Raw genomic sequence first — 15,897 nt, 5'->3', positions numbered from 1 at the left:
GCGGTCCGGCCGAACGCAGCGGGCGCCGCTGGGCTCGCGGGACACTCGCTCGCCCTCCAGTTCCGCTTCTGGGAGCTTGGTGCTCGGCCCCTCTGACCGCAGCCGCCTCCACTGCCCGATCCCGGCCGCCTGCAGGGCTCGAGGCAAGGCGGACAGGCAGGCAAGCAGCTGCGGCTGTGCGCCCCGAGGAGCCCGCGACCCCTGCCCGGCTGCTCGGCCTGGCTGGCACCATGCTGCCTGCGCGCTGTGCCCATCTGCTCACGCCCCACTTGCTGCTCGTGCTGGTGCAGCTGTCCCCGGCTTGCGGCCACCGCACCACAGGCCCCAGGGTAAGTGTGCTCCCAGCTGCACCACCGCGGGCTCCCTGGAAAGGGGTCGCCCCCCGTGCGCCCCGGGCGCGCGCCCACCTGAGCTGTGAGGCTGCAGCCGATGTACTCCTCACTCTCCCGGTGCAGAAGGGACGAGGGACCTGCTAGAACTTACTGTCCCTGGAGAAGCTGCTCCAGTCAGTTATTCTGCCATTGCCCCCACTCCCTTTCTTTCTTGCCTTAACCACGACCCCCACTTCTGAACTGTCACGAGTGAGTTTTCTAATCTCTCTCACGACATGTTGCTCCGAGACCCTCAGAGGTGCACCCCCCGCCCCCGCCCGGCGTCCGAGTGAGCTGGCCCTCTCCCTGTGCCCTCCCGCGGCGCCCCTGGTCCCCTGGCGCTGGCGTTCTTGGCAGGCGGCGGGGGGCAGCGCGGCTTCAGGAGTTTTAGGTTACCCGAGAGCCACACAAGGACCTTGTGTTGTTGTTTTAAAAAAGCGATCGCTGTCATAAAACCCACAGCAGATAATTTTCATGCTCCCTCATGCTGGGCACGGGCCTTGAAGGGAGGGTTGGGGTGGGGTGCTGTGCAGAGGTGGTGGAGAGTGAAATGCAACGCTGCTTTCCAGGGTCTCTTCCCCTCCCCAGGGTTCGGTGCTGGGAGGTGGAACCACTTGTTGAACCTTGGTCTGATTGGGCGTTTCTGAACGATCTGAAACGTGCCAATTCTGTGCACAGGACGCGCTGTGCAGAGCGTTGTAAAATCCTCTGGCACTGATACCCTTGTGTTCATTTCGCGTCTAGATTATTCTTCCCTCTTCTCCTCTCAACTGGTCTAATAAAGGATTTCACTGCCTTTTTAAACAACAACAACAAGATCAAACTACTGTTAAATCACCTCGTGGTTCATCTCTAGCCAAGAATCAGTTCATGTCAACTCAGCCCTCTCTCTAGACAGCTGTATTCCTCAGCCAGCAATGTGCAAGTAAAACCCGCGGGGGAAGTAACTAGCAGTTATGTGAAGAGAAGGTTGGCTCCTTCCAACCATTCGTGCGTTCCTGGATAACTTCCTGCCGTGCCCGATTGCCACCTGTTCTGATGGCAGGTTCTCTGCTCTCTTCTCTTGCTCTGGAGAATTGTCTTTACAGCAGCGTGTGTGGAGGACAAGCCTGGCCAAGCTTGGCAAGTCTTAATGACTGCCCAGATGCGGGGCTGATTACCCTGAGCCTGGCTGTCATGGTGAGATCACTGTTGCAGCCACTTAGGAAAGAAAAGTGTTTGTCCCCGTGTTGCGCCGGCCCTTGCTTTTATGACCAGATGTGCACCAGCAGCAGTTAAAGTGTGGCCGATTAGATCCAGGGCGTGCCATAAATCCTCGACAGCAGGCATTCCCAAAGCTGGGGCAAGGAAGGGCTCCGGGGAGTGACTTTTATGGAGGCAGATGAGAATGCCTTTTAAATGAAGCTGCTTGGTTTGATATTAGGACTCGCAGCTCTTAAAGCTCCGAGGTCAGGCCAGCCACGGCATTCCCTCCAATAATTAAGAACAGTCAAGACAGAGACGCAGACCAGAGCACCTCCGACTGAAATTTGGATGTCCGCCCACGTGAGGGTCGAAAGGAGAGAGGCCCAGAGACAAATGGTGGGGGGCTCACTTGCTGCTGGGCATGGCTTGCTCTGAAGCCATATGGCTCTTTTTCTCTGCTTCCTAAACAAGAGTATGGAACTGAACGTTAAGGCAAAACCAGGGCAAGAAAACGGACATCAGTTAGATGTCCCTTCAGCTTAGTTCAGTTGATCAACTTGACAGAAGATGGGACATAAACAGAGACTGTACATGGGCCTGTACATATTCTGCTGCTTGCTCCCTTTTTCATGTGCTGGAGCACACTCGCTCTCTCTTACACAGCTCTCTATCTGTCTCTCTTGGTCTCTCTGTCTCTGTCTCTGTCTCTGTCTCTGTCTCTCTCTCTCACACACACACACACACACACACACACACACACAGTGTTTTAAGAAAATACCAAAGGGAAGTTGCTGTCTTGAACATGTGGCTACCTGGTTGCGTTTATAGGTAACACTTTACAGAACACCTGGGCCCTTTACATGATTCAGGAACCCTTTCAGGTGGCTCATGTTAGTGCCACTTTGCACATGAGGATGTGAGGCTATGAGAGGCCAAACAACTTGCCTGAAGCACTCACTGTGTTTGCAGTGCCGGGATCCAAGCTCCAGTTTACACAGCTTGAAAGACTCCATGCTTTCCACACCACCAAGCAGCTGCCGAGTGTGGTGTAATTCCTGTTCTGAAGGAAGAGAGGGCTCCACGGGAAGACATTATGCTGAATGAACTATCTCAGTTACAAAAGGACAAATAGTGCATTGTAAAACAGGACTGACAGGGTTGGGGGAAACTAAGAAAGGAAGGGATAAAGAATGATTACTGCATTGGAACAGGTGAAGGAAAGAACTGTTTAAAAGGAATGTATAATTAAGCATTATTTGTATGAAAAAGTCCAGGACAAGAGGTGCACAGCAATGGACTATGGGAGGAGTGGAAGAGGGAGGAAGGGAGGAAATTATACAACAATGAATATATATATACATATACACACACATACATATATACACACATATACATATGCACACATACATATATACACACACACACACACACACACACACACACACATATATACCTGTACCTATACCTATATATTTATAGTTGTTGATTGCCTTTGAGTGAACCATGACTCTTAACTACCCTATAAACAAAATGCCTGAAGCTCCTCTAAAACTGTCAACATTTCTCAAAGTTCATAGCGTTTCCAGAGGCATGTTGTTTAGGAAGTGGATGCCACTCCTGCTTCATATATATATATATAGTTCATCTGGGGTGGGTTATGGAGAAAAATGTGCAACAATGAATGAAAGAAAATCCAATATCCAATTTTTTTTATAAAATTTCCTTAAAATTACAATTAAAAAAGTGCTGAGCTCAGATGGATCAGGCACATCTGTTTGGAAGAAATGGTGACCAGCAATCCTTGTGGGCATCCGAGGTGATGTGTTGGAGTTCCCACATATCCCCACTGAGTCTCGCTTGCTGTGCTTGTTGGTGGCCCCAGATGTGTGGCTGTGGGTTGGTTGTGAGTGCCACAGGAGGAGCTGAAACATCTGGCTGGTGCAGTGTTGCCTTCGGGCACCCTCAAGTCCCTTCTGCTAATCTTTTGAGTGACAGAGGCTTAAGGATTGGCATATTTCCAGCTGGCTTTCTAGGAAACCGAGAGCATGCCCTTTTGGTTTAACTTTATCTGGCTCACTAATTGAGCTCCCCTGAGGCCTAGACCCCAATCCTTGCTCCCTTATTTGCTTCCGGCCTTCATAAAGTCCCTGACATTTGTTTGACTCTGGAAACCACCAGCTATCAAGTATCAGATTGGAGGCTATTATGTAGGAAGCACCTGATTTTTTTGGTCTCGCAGCCAGAGTCAGATTACCCCATAAGCAAGGTAAGCATAGGTATACTTGTGCTTAGTTGCTAATTTAAGTGAACATTTTTACATTTTTTCCCCCCTCACCACATCAAAGACTCTGCTTCTAGGCATGGCTGGCATCTGTCTCTCTCAATCCCACCGCACCTTCCTACAGAATCAAAGCCTCCTTTTAAATTTACCTTCCCTAACAGGGACAGAGTTCCAAGTATGCAAGGCTTATACATTGGACATTTGTGAAACTGTGCTTACCTTGATGATTGGGTAATCCACTCTGCCTCTCAGCTCCCAGTGCTCTGCTGCTTGGGATGCTGGTCAGGATTCTTTTCATTATGAGGGAGGCGGTCATTTCTTTAATCCTGCACAATTTACTGAAAGTGTTTCAGGAGAGGATAGAGTAGGCGCAGGGCTCTTGTAGGCTGAGGGGACAGGATGATGGTCAGGTCTTTGTTTAATCTTCTGTCTGCCCTCAGAGAAAGAGAGCTGGGTGAAGGCAGGGCCTACACTCAGCTCGCTCATCGATTTATCTCCAGAGCTTGGAGCTCAGAGTCCAACTTAGACTTCTGGTGGAATTCACTTTGCTGGTGTTTGAAGCAAATGCAAATAATGCATCCTAGCAGTGAACCACGAGCTTGAAGCTGTTTGATCATTAGGAGGAAAAGAGTCCAAAAGTTAGAGTCAGAAATGTTAAGTTTTGTAGGTGTGTCATTTATTTGTTCTCTCTCCTCTTTAGTCAGTTTGTTCTTCAAAACCAGCTCCAACATCACTCTCCAGCATCTTTCATCAGAATGCCCTTTTGTTTAGAAGGCAGAACTCTAAATTTTAGATAATTTTGTATCTGGTTCCCTTGAAACCAAGACTGTTTCCTCCACTTTTTTGCATTAACCTTCCCTCTACCACCTCAAACATGGTAGTGTCTTGTACAACGAACAAACTTCAAGCTTCTTGAGGGTAGGATAACTTTTTTTACTCATTAGTGTACTTGCCACATTGAAAGAATGTGCTAATGACTCATTGAAGTGAACTGAACTTTCAGTGTTGTCCAGCCTGGACTCCTGCTCCCATTTAAACCTGAAATTCACTAATTACAAACTGTCCATCTCCCCATTTGTAGGGGGGTCTCTCTCTCTCTCTTTCTTTGTGTGTGTGTGTGGTGTGTAAAGTGGAGAAGAGACTGAGCAAGGGAACTTGAGTAAGTTTCTAGCCTTAACTCCAACTTAATCTGTTCCTTTCTACCCCTCCCCCCATAATTTTCAATCCATCAGATGAGAAGTACCTTCTAGCTTGTTAGCTTCCACTTGGCTAGCCTGCCTCAGTGTTTGCTCGTGGGTTAAGTGCTTGTGTCTACATAAAAGCCCTTTCTTATGATCTACATGCCTGACAAGATGCCCTTGTTTTCCAAATGGGGAATTTACTTGAGGTGTTACTCAGACATTGGGCTAAGACCATGGTTTAAGCATTTTGATGGAGCTGCGATCTCTCCACAGGCATATGACATTTGAAAAATTGAATGACACCAAAACAGGATCTAACCACCTTAGGCACTTTGTGGTTGTTGTGTGCTGTCAAGTTGGAATCGTCCATAGCTGATCCTCCAGCAGGTTTTCAGAGGCAGTAAATTGCACGGGAGGAAATTGCCCATCCTTTCCCATGGGGCAGCTGGTGGATTTGAACCGCTTGCCTTTGGGATTGCAGCATGATTTCTTTCTACTAGATCACTAAAGCTCCCTCTAGACACTTTAGGAAAGGCAAACAAAATAGAAGATGCTTTCGTATTAATTTGATTAAATGTGAACCTCTACCCATGGTGAGCCTGTGTACAAAAGAAGGCGATATGCCTTGTCCTGGGCCCTCTTCACGAGCTCTTCCCATCCGTGATTGTAAGCACTGGGTCAATCCATCTTGTTGAGGAGATTCTTTTTGTTTTTCTAACACTCTACTTTTCCAAGCGTGATGTTCTTTTCTAGGGCCTGCCCTTACATGAGAACATACCCACAGTATGTGAGATGAAATCTCACCATCCTTGCTTTTAAAGAGAATGCTGGCTGCACTTCTTCCAGAACAGATTTATTATTTATTCTTTTTGGCAGTTTATGGTAGACTCAGTATTCTTCACCCACACCCTTCACTTCCTTATGGCCCAACAATTCCACTGGGAGGTGGATTTATTCACAAAAGCTTATGTCTGGTAGGAGACAAGTAACTATTCTCAGTACCACAGGCTGGAGAGTGCCCAGATGCCCATCAGTGGGAGAGTACAGAATTCACTGTGATTTTACAGCAGAAAATTATAGTCAGGCAAAACAAATTAACAATAGTGACGTGCAAGAATATGAATGAATTTTGACAATATGATATTAAGTAGAAGAAATGCACCAAGATATAGCAAGACATCTACTAGAAAGGCAAAACCAGGAAATTTTGAGACATGAATAATTGTAGCAAAACAATATACAGAGAAAACCGGTAATTTGCTCCCTATTTTGGACATGTTGCTCGGTGAGGCTATTCCTTGGAAAGGGACATCATGCTTAGAAAAATGGATTGACACAGAACCTTTAGCAATGGGCTCTAATGTGTCAGAGGTGATGAGGACGGTACAGGGTAGGGCAGGGTTCAGGTTGACTGTTTACAGGGTTGTTATAAGTCATACTTGACTAATTGGCGCTTAACAACAACAGCAACAACAAAGACAGAGGGAGCTCTGGTGGCTTAGTGATAAGGAGTTTCACTGCCAACCCAAAGTCATGTGGTTCAAATCCACCTCCTCCTCTGTGAAATAAAGATGAGCCATCTCCTGTGTGATTACTGCCTCTAAAAACCTGCTGGAGGGTCAGCTGTGAGTTGGTTCCAGCTTAACAGTACATAACAACAAACAAAGAGATAATGAATGATTAAATAAAAAATAAAAGTGGTTTTGAGTGCTGATAGGGAGCTTCTTCAATGATTTCTTCCACAGATATTTCAGTCATATTCCTATGCAGTCCATCTGGTGAGGTCCATGCGGAAAGTCAACATTTGTGGTTTTTAAAAAAGGCATTTGTGATGACTAAATCACTGAAAGTATAAAAAAACAAAAGTGGGACTTGTATGGATTAGTCTCGAGTATGTCGCAAACCAGGAATTATGATAAATTCAGTCTTTGCACCTAAGGTCAAACAAACTCAAACCCCCAGAGTAAAGGAGTCCCTTCTTGCCTCCCTCTGCCTCTTCAGCCCCCTGTCCAGCTGTGCCCTGTCTAGCATACCACACTGGCAAGGGAAAATTGACTTTTGTTTCAATTCTTGGCAGGTTGAATCCAGAGCAGGCCCGAGGCCCTGGCATGAATCCCCACATCAGCTGGCCAAAGGGCTCATTTGTAAAGCTGAGCTGGCAGTGGGCATCAGTCCCTTCCTCTAGGGTTGCCCTCTGCACCTGAACCTACAACCCAGCAGAGCAGAAAAATTCACTGGCCGAAGCTGAGGCCAGAAGTCTTACTTGCCGGCAGGGGTGGAGTGGGAGCAGAGGATGGGAGGCCTGGTTTTGGCTTGATGTTAGTCTCCATTCCAACCTCTCCCTCGACCCTTTTTGCTGGCCTGGAGGAGGGGCAGCATGGCCCCATTAGCAGGTACAGGGCACCCTTTCTCTGTGGACCACATAGGGATTTATTGTTCAGGCAGCCAAGATGCTGGCATTGCTGCTGGTGGGGGTGGACGGGTGTCAGTGCCGAGTGCCCCTTTCTTCCATGCTTGTCACTGCATTGCTGTTTGGGAGGGGACAAGAGTTGAGTTGCTAATGAGAACTCGATCAGAGCTGCTTGTGAGCGACACCTGCCAAACATGGTTGGCATTTTCTAGTATGCACTATGCAATGCTTATGTTGATGGGGAGCAGGGGGCTTGTGTGGAGGGACTAAAACTGGATCTCCAAGAAGACCCCAAGGCAACATAAGTTATTTCTATCAATTAATTTGGTTTCCTTTTGCATCTGACATCATTCTACACTGGATTGTTAGGTTTCAAGATAATCATACCTTTGGCAGACATTATTATTTTTAGTTGTGGAGCTCTGTGTACTTTCCAGATGTTGCCCTAGGTGATTTCAGCGTTTTAATATAGAGCTGGGCTTTGGCAGCCTGCAGAGAGCATGTCCGGCCCAGGAGGGCAGCAGCCGTCAGGAGGACCAGGACTTAGCCGCAAGTGTGAGATGATGTATTTGAGGAGCTATGAGACCTGTCAGTTACTCAATAAATGTGAGCCAGGATGCTACCAGCTTCTCTTTAAAAACCCTTTTGCTCTACAAGGTTGATCCGATTCTGTAGGAGAGTGTCTCATCGGTGTTGTTAACCGCCACTGAGCCAGCCCCTGACTGATGGTGACACAATGCATCGCAGAACAAAATCCTATTGAGTCTTGCACTATCTCCGAGATGCTCTCAGGGCCAGGCCTTTATTCCTAGTCTGCCTTTGTCTGGAAGCTGCATCAAATCCGGTTCCGCATCACGGTGACACACACTTCCATTGATGGATAGTAGCTATGAGTGAGGCATTGAAACCAAGTCTCCCTCATGAAAGATGAGAATTCTACTACTTAGCCATCAGCGTTCTATAAGCTAAGATCTAGAGATATTGACAGTGGAGAACAATGGCTCATTTGCCAGAGAGCTGTATATTTAAGACTCTCATTTCCAACTCGTTACCATCGTAGGAGCCGATTCAGAGCTGACAGTCCAGCAGGTTTGTGTGTTTGTGTGTGCGTGCGCAATAAAAGATTTTCTTTCTTTGATCAGTTCATGCCACACTATTAGCTCATTTATCCTGTTTCCTATGTTAGTTCTTTTATCCTGCTAACATTGCGTTTTTCTTTGAAACAAATTTTTTTTTCTCTCTCAGCTATCTATTAAGGTGACATTTACTGTTTAATAGTGTTATTGCCAAAATAATTTATAGCCTTAAGATGGGTTGCTACACATTCTTTCTTTTGTGTCTAACACTTGTGAACTTCGCATGAAATATGAATATGGGTATAAAAGCAAGAAGACTGGTGTTTAGAGAAAGGTCATAAAGGCAGAATGTGAGTAGCTCTGTACATACAACGTCTCCAAGCAGGTTTTTGGAAGCTGTAAATCACACAGGAGGAGATTGCTCATAATTTCCTGCAGAGCTGCTGGTGGGTTTGAGGGTTTCACTGGGTTAAAACCAAGGTGTCAGCTGAGCTGTGTTTCTTCCCAGAGGTTCTAGTTGTTATGTGCTGTCACTTGGAACCAACCCATAGCTGACCCCCCAGCTGGTTTTCAAAGGCTATAAATCACACAGGAAGAGACTGCCCATTTTTATCCTGTGGAGCAGCTGGTGGATTCGAAGTGCCTGCCTTTGGGTTGGCAGTGCAACTCCTTACAACTAGGCCACAAGAGCTTGGAGAGGCTTTAGAGGTAATTCATTTTCAGTTGTGTTCCAGCTTCTAGGGGCTACCTGCATACCTTGCTTCATGGCAGTCTTCTTATCTCAAAAGTCAGTAATGGGCAGTTGAGTCTTTCTAACAATATCATCTTTCTTCCCCATTTAAGGATGCTTATACTCTGGTGGCTTAGAGGCAAAGAGTTGTGCTGCCAACCCAAAGACACATGGTTTGAAGCCATCAGCAGCTTCCTGAGGGAAAGATGGACAATCTTTTCCTCTGGAGTTTTCTGGCTCTTAAAACCTGCTGTAGGGTCAGCAATGAGTCAGTTCTGATTCGACAGTATACAACAACATAATTATGGATTTCTGGTGGTGCTTCTAACCCCACCCCCATTGGAAGTTTGATCCCACCAACCCCTCTGAGGACAAAATTGAGGCTTTCTGCTTCCATAGACCTGTTCTTTTAAACCCTCTCAAGGGCAGTTGTACCCTGTCCCACAAAGTCACTGTGAGATGGAGCCAACACAGTGACAGAGGATTTGGGTTTTGTTATTTACATTGGGTCCGCCCAGATGAGCCAAAAGAATCTCTTCCTACCAAGGTTAGGAGATGAGCAAATGGAATTCTGTCATCAACTGTGACATAGTGTGCTATATATTGTACTGTTAACCCAAAAGTAAGTGGTTTCAACCCGCCAGCTACTTTGAGAGAGAAAGATAGTCTGTCTCCTCCTGTACAGATTTACAGCCTCAGAAACCCAGTGAAGCAGGGGATGAGGGGGCATCACTATGAGTAGAAACAGACTTGAGGGCAGTGGGTCTGGCCATGTAACATAATACACAGGTCATGGCATCTTTTGGGGTCTTGTTCTGCCTGCTACAGTCACTGTTGTTATGTGTCATCAAGTTGGAACCAACTCATAGCTTACCAGAAGATTTTCAGAGGCTGTAAGTCTCATGGGGAGGAGACTGCCTATCTTTGTGGAGCAGCTGGCAGATTCAAACCTCTTACCTTTTGGTTAGCAGAACAATATATAGTATACTATGCAGGGGGAAAAAAAATTAAAAACCATAGGCAATGATTTGGCCCCCATTGATCAAGCAAGACTCTATTGGATCAAGCATGACTCCTCATGGAAAAGAGCCTGGTTGGCACAGTGCATTAAGTGTTGAATTGCTAACACAAGGGCTAGCTATTCTGACCCACCAGCTGCTCCACAGGAGAAAGATGAGGCAGTCTCCTTCCATGCATATTTACAGCTTCAGATCCTCAATGGAGAAATACCATGAATCAGGTCAAAGGTAGAGCACACAAATAACAACACAGCCTTGTACACTCATCAAGAGCTATATGCATTATTATAAATCATTTAATAATCTTAAGTTGAATTAAGAAGGCAAATTGCAAATGAATACATACAAAATGTGACTATTTCTATAAAGGCTAAAACTATGCAAAATGCTATACCATTTAGGAATACAGACATATATTTAAAATGTTGTTGTTATGTGCCATTGAGTCATTTGCAACTCATAATGACTGTATTTATAATAGCTCTGAACACTCCTATCCTAAGCCAGCTATATGTCTGCAACAAATCTACCCTCTTTACCCCCACTATTGTGTCAACCAGGGTCTTCCTCTCTTGTGCTGTCCCTCCACCCTTCTGAGCATGACATCCCTCTCCAGGGACTGGTACCTCCAGGCTGCATACCCAAAGTATATGAGACAGAGCTTCAAAATCTTTGCTTCCAAGGAGCAGCGTGTTTTTACCTTCTCTGGGATATACCTATTTGCTTTTCTGACAGTCCATGGTATGTCCAAAGCCCTTCTCCAGCACCCAACTCGAAGGCATTAATTTTTCTTCTGTCAGCTCTAGTCATTGTCCAACTCTCTGATGCATAGCAGTGATTGCAAAGACTATGGTCTGAATCAGGAACACTTTAGCCTCCAGACTGACATTGTTGCTCTTTCACATTTTGGAGAGGTCTCTAACAGCAGCTTTCCCCAGAGCAATTAATCTTTTGATTTCTTCTCAACTGGTGCCAAGAGTGTTGATTGTGGATCCAAGTAAGCTAAAATTGTTAGCAACCTAAATATCTTCTCCATCTAACATGATGCTCCCAATTGGTCCAGTGATTACAGTCTTTATCTTCTTAATGTTGAGCTTCAATCCATATTGAAGACTACAGTCCTTGACCTTCTGCAGCAAATGCTTCAAGGCCTCCTCTCTTTCAGCAAGCAAGGTGTGTCATCTGTGCAACGTAAGTTGTTGGTGAGTCTTCTTCCAATCCTGATGGTATATTTCTCCTCATAAAGTCTAGCCACCTGAATTATCTCTTCTGCATATAGATTGAAAAGATATTGAGAAAGGACACATCCCTGATGTACTCCTTTTATAATTTTGAACCACGCAGTGTTTCCTTGCCTTTTCTGATGACTGCCTCCTGGTCCAAAAATAGGTATCACATGAGCACAATCAGGTGTTCTGGGAATCCCATTCTTCTCAAGGTTAGCCACAATTTATTGTGATTCACACAGTCAGATGCCTTTGAGTAGTCAATGAAATACAGATAAACATTCCTCTGATACTCTGCTTTCAGCCAAGATCTATCTAACATTTGTGATAATGTCTCTGGTGCCACAGCCTCTTCTAAACACAGCCTATATTTCTGGAAGTTCTCTGATGATATACTGTTCTAGTTCTTTCTGGATAATCATCTATAAGACTTTGCTTGCTGATATTTTGCTTGATATCAGTGATATTATTCAATAATTTCCACACACTGTCAGGTCACCCTTTTTTTGGAGTGGAAACAAATATGGATCTCTTCCATTTAGTTGACCAGGCAGTCATTCTCCAGATTTCCTAGCATGCCTTGTTGAGCCTGTCCAGGGCAGCATCAGTCAAAATATGTCAATTGGTATTCTATCAACTCCTGGGAACTTGTGTTTTGCCAATTCCTTCAAAGCAGCTTAAACTTCCTCCTTCATCACTGTTGCCTCTTGATCATATGTTGTTTCATGAGATTCTTCCATGTCAGCCAATTCCTGTTGGTACAGTGGTGCTGTGTACTCCTTCTATCTTCTATCTTCTTTTAATGCTTCCTGGATGCCCATAGCACGCTGATTGCAACTTGAGGTTTGAATTGTTCTTCAGTTCCTTCAGCTTAAGAAATGCCAAGCAAGAGATGCAGCTCTTCTTGTGAGACATGGATCTTCTCTTGAGATGTGGCTCACTGGGGACCTTACCATTACTCTGCTGCAAGATGCCAAGGCCTGTGTAGCATGGCTGGCCCAGGAGAGTCTTCCAGTCACCACTTCCCCAGTGTCTGCTAAAGGCTGTGGCCCAACCCAGGCACACTCACACCCTAGCCAGCCACAGATCCACTGCCTGCCAGGTTGAGGTGCCACAGTTTCACTGCTCAACTGCTGCCCCCACTATCCAGTGCCAGGAGCCCAAATATCACAGGTACTTTGGAGGAAACACTACTGTCTATCTACACCACATGGGACCACTTAAGCTCCAGCAGAAGGGGCTGAGACAGCTCGAGTCAGGCAGAGACACCATTTCTGTAAGGGAAAAACAGGCTTCCTGGTTTGCCATTCAGGTACTTTGGGTGAAACACTGCTATTGGGCCCTCAGCCCTGTGGGCCTCTGGCCAAGAAGTGAACACAACTATTCAGGTCCTTCACAAAACATTGCCATACTCTAGGTCACTATATAGTTACAATACCCTAACATCTACAAAGAAAAGGCTCATATAATGTCAAGAAAGCAGCAATCTACTTTGGTCATCATGAAAAAACAAAATAACCCTTCTAAAAAAGCAGACCAAATAAATACCTCAGCTAGAGAGAACCAGAAGAAAAATCTTGATGTGGAGTTATTTGAACAGCTAGAAAAATGGAAGTCATTAAGAGAGAAAATTCCCCAGTGACAGCAATTGAAAAGAATATATTGATGAGAAGCACCTTGAACAGCTATGGAAGAAAATGCAAAATATGGAAGAAAGAATTGATAGGATAAATAAAGAGGTACAAGAACTTAAAAAAATCTTCACAAGACAGAGAGGGTACAGCCAACAACAGTACTGGAAATAACAGAAAAGCATGAAAATGCAATCCAGAACATTAAGACCAAAATGGCAGAAGTGTCCAACATACTGGTAAGACAAAAAGGTAGAACATGAAGAGATGAAACAGAGAACCAGTAAGCTGGAAGACAAGAGCCTCAATGGAAATATACTGGAAGAAAAATCAGAGAAGAAGCATAAAGAAAATGAAGAAAACATTAGAATCATGTGGAGTGACATGAAAAGGAGCAACATATGTATGGCTGGAATTCTAGAACGTTAAATGACAAGGAAATCACTGAGAAAATTGTGGAAGAAGTGCTAGAAGAAAACGTCCCAGGTATTTTGAAAAATGAGGATATCCACATTCAAGAAACATAGCAAACTAGATCAAATAAACTAGACCCTAAAAGAAAAATATCAAGATATATCATAGTCAAATTCTTCAAATGAAAAGATAAGGATAAAATTCTAAAAGCAGCATGAGAAATATGAGTCACCTACAAAGGAGAAACAATTAGATTAAGTTCTGATTTCTAAGCAGAAACCATGCAAGCTAAAAGACAGAGAGGAATTACATACTGATTAAATAGACAGTTGAAAGAAAATAATTGTACGCCAAGGATCTTATACCCAGAAAAAATCCCTATCAAATAGGAAGCATAAATTAGATCCTTTACAGAAAAGAAGAACTTAAGGAATTTATGAAAACAAGACCAAAACTACAAGAAATTTTAAGTGAAGTCCATGGAGACACCAAAGGAAAGTGGATGGACCATAGTAACCACAAAGAACAGAAAAAGAAAACACAAGGACAGTGGTAAAGCCCAGCCTGACAATAATCACAATGTGAATGGACTAAATGTGTCAATTGAGAGGAAGAGTAGCAGAATGGATAAAAAACCAAAGCCCATCAATATGTTGCCAACAAGAGACACATCTAAAAAAAGAAAAGAAAGACAGACTCAAAATTAAAGGCTTGGTGGTGGTGGTGGTGGGGGGGGGGTTGGGGAATGTACCAAGCAAATAACAACCTCAAAAAAGTAGGACTGGCAATACTAATCTCTGATAAAACAGACTTCAAAATGAAAACCACCATAAAAGATAAGGAAAGGTATTATATACTGATTAAAGGCACAATAGATCAAGAAGACCTAACTTTGGTCAACATTTATGCACCAAATGATAGACGTGCAAAATACATAAAACAATCGTTAACAGAATTGGAGAAAGAAACAGACAGCACCACAATAGTAGTAAGAGATTTAAGCACACCACTATCACCAAGGGATAGGTCAACCCATAAGAAAGTCAATAAAGATGCAGAAGATCTAAACTATACAATTACTCAACTCGATGTTGTGGATGTATTCAGGGTACTGCACCCAACTAAAACTTAATTCATGTTCTTTTCAAGTGTGCATGGTACATTCTCTAGAATTTATTACAATTAGGTCACAGAGCAAATCTCAACAAATTAACAAACATTGAAGTAATACAAAGTATCTTCTCAGACCACAATGGCATAAAACTAGAAATTAACCACAGGAGGGTAAAACTTATAAAACCACCCATGTGGAAGCTGAATAACTCTCTGCTAGAACACAATTGGGTTATAAAAGAAATAGAGTGAAATAATAAAGTCCCTTGAAACAAAAGAAAATGAAAATGCAACATACAAAAACCTCTGGGATACAGCTAAGGTGGTCCTCAGGGGTAGTTCATAGCAATAGGTACAAATGTAAAAAAGGAAGAAAGAAGAAATATCAATAATCTAACTCAACACATTCAACAAATAGAAAAAGAACACCAATTTAATCCTACAGCCTTGAGAAGAAAAGAAATTATAAGGACAAGAGCTGATATTAATGAAATAGAAAATAGTAAAACAGTTGAAACCATCAATAAGACCAGGAACTGGTTTCTCAAAAGGGTTGATAAAATTGGCAAACTACTGGCAAACTTAACAAAAGAAAAATGAGAAGTCTCAGCTAACTCCATTAAGAAATGATAGAGGTGGCATCACAACAGAACCAGATGAAATTAAATCAATAACATTGGAATACTATAGTACTGGAAAAGCTTTACTCTGATAAATTTAAAAAAATAGAGGAAACAACATAAGCTTGTTTGCTGAACCTGAGGAGGACCTGAAGCGTCTGCTGCGGAAGATAAAGGACTGAAGCCGTCAATATCAAGAACATGGGCTTGGTGAGAGAAATGAGGCTGGAGATAGAATGATAGAGTTCTGCACAATGGTTTATTCATTGAAAATACCTTTTATAAGAAACATAAATGTAGGCTATACACATTCACCTGATGGTATGCATAGGAATCAAATCAATTACATTTGTGGAAAGATTCGCTGGAGAAGCTCAATATCAACAGTGAAAACCAGGCCGGGTGCTGATTGTGGGACAGACCACCAACTACTCATATGCAAATTCAAGCTGAAGTTGAGGAAAATTAAGTCAAGTCCACGGGAACCAAGATTTGACCTTAAGTCTGTCCTACTCGAATTTCAAAACCATCTCAGGAACAGGTTTGAGGCCTTGAGTACCAACGAGTGTAGACCAAATGAGCTCTGGGAGGATATCAAGAAAATTGTCCATGAAGAATGCAAAAGATCATTACAAAGGCT

At 43.9% G+C, this 15,897-nt stretch overlaps 1 protein-coding gene across 1 annotated transcript in view; it reads left to right on the top strand.

Annotated features, from left to right (window-relative positions):
• The first annotated feature begins 230 nt into the window (after positions 1-230).
• The window catches only part of SMOC1 (SPARC related modular calcium binding 1), a 251,084-nt gene continuing 235,417 nt past the window's right edge, over positions 231-15,897 (top strand). The window contains exon 1 of the mRNA XM_006884738.1: positions 231-329. Coding sequence (XP_006884800.1) covers positions 231-329 — 99 coding nt within the window. The remainder of the gene's footprint in view (positions 330-15,897) is intronic.

Source organism: Elephantulus edwardii, unplaced genomic scaffold (genome assembly GCF_000299155.1).
Source record: "Elephantulus edwardii isolate Elephantulus edwardi_28Jun2011 unplaced genomic scaffold, EleEdw1.0 scaffold00037, whole genome shotgun sequence".
Classification (NCBI taxonomy): Eukaryota; Metazoa; Chordata; class Mammalia; order Macroscelidea; family Macroscelididae; genus Elephantulus; species Elephantulus edwardii.
This window is presented reverse-complemented; position numbering and strand designations above follow the sequence as displayed.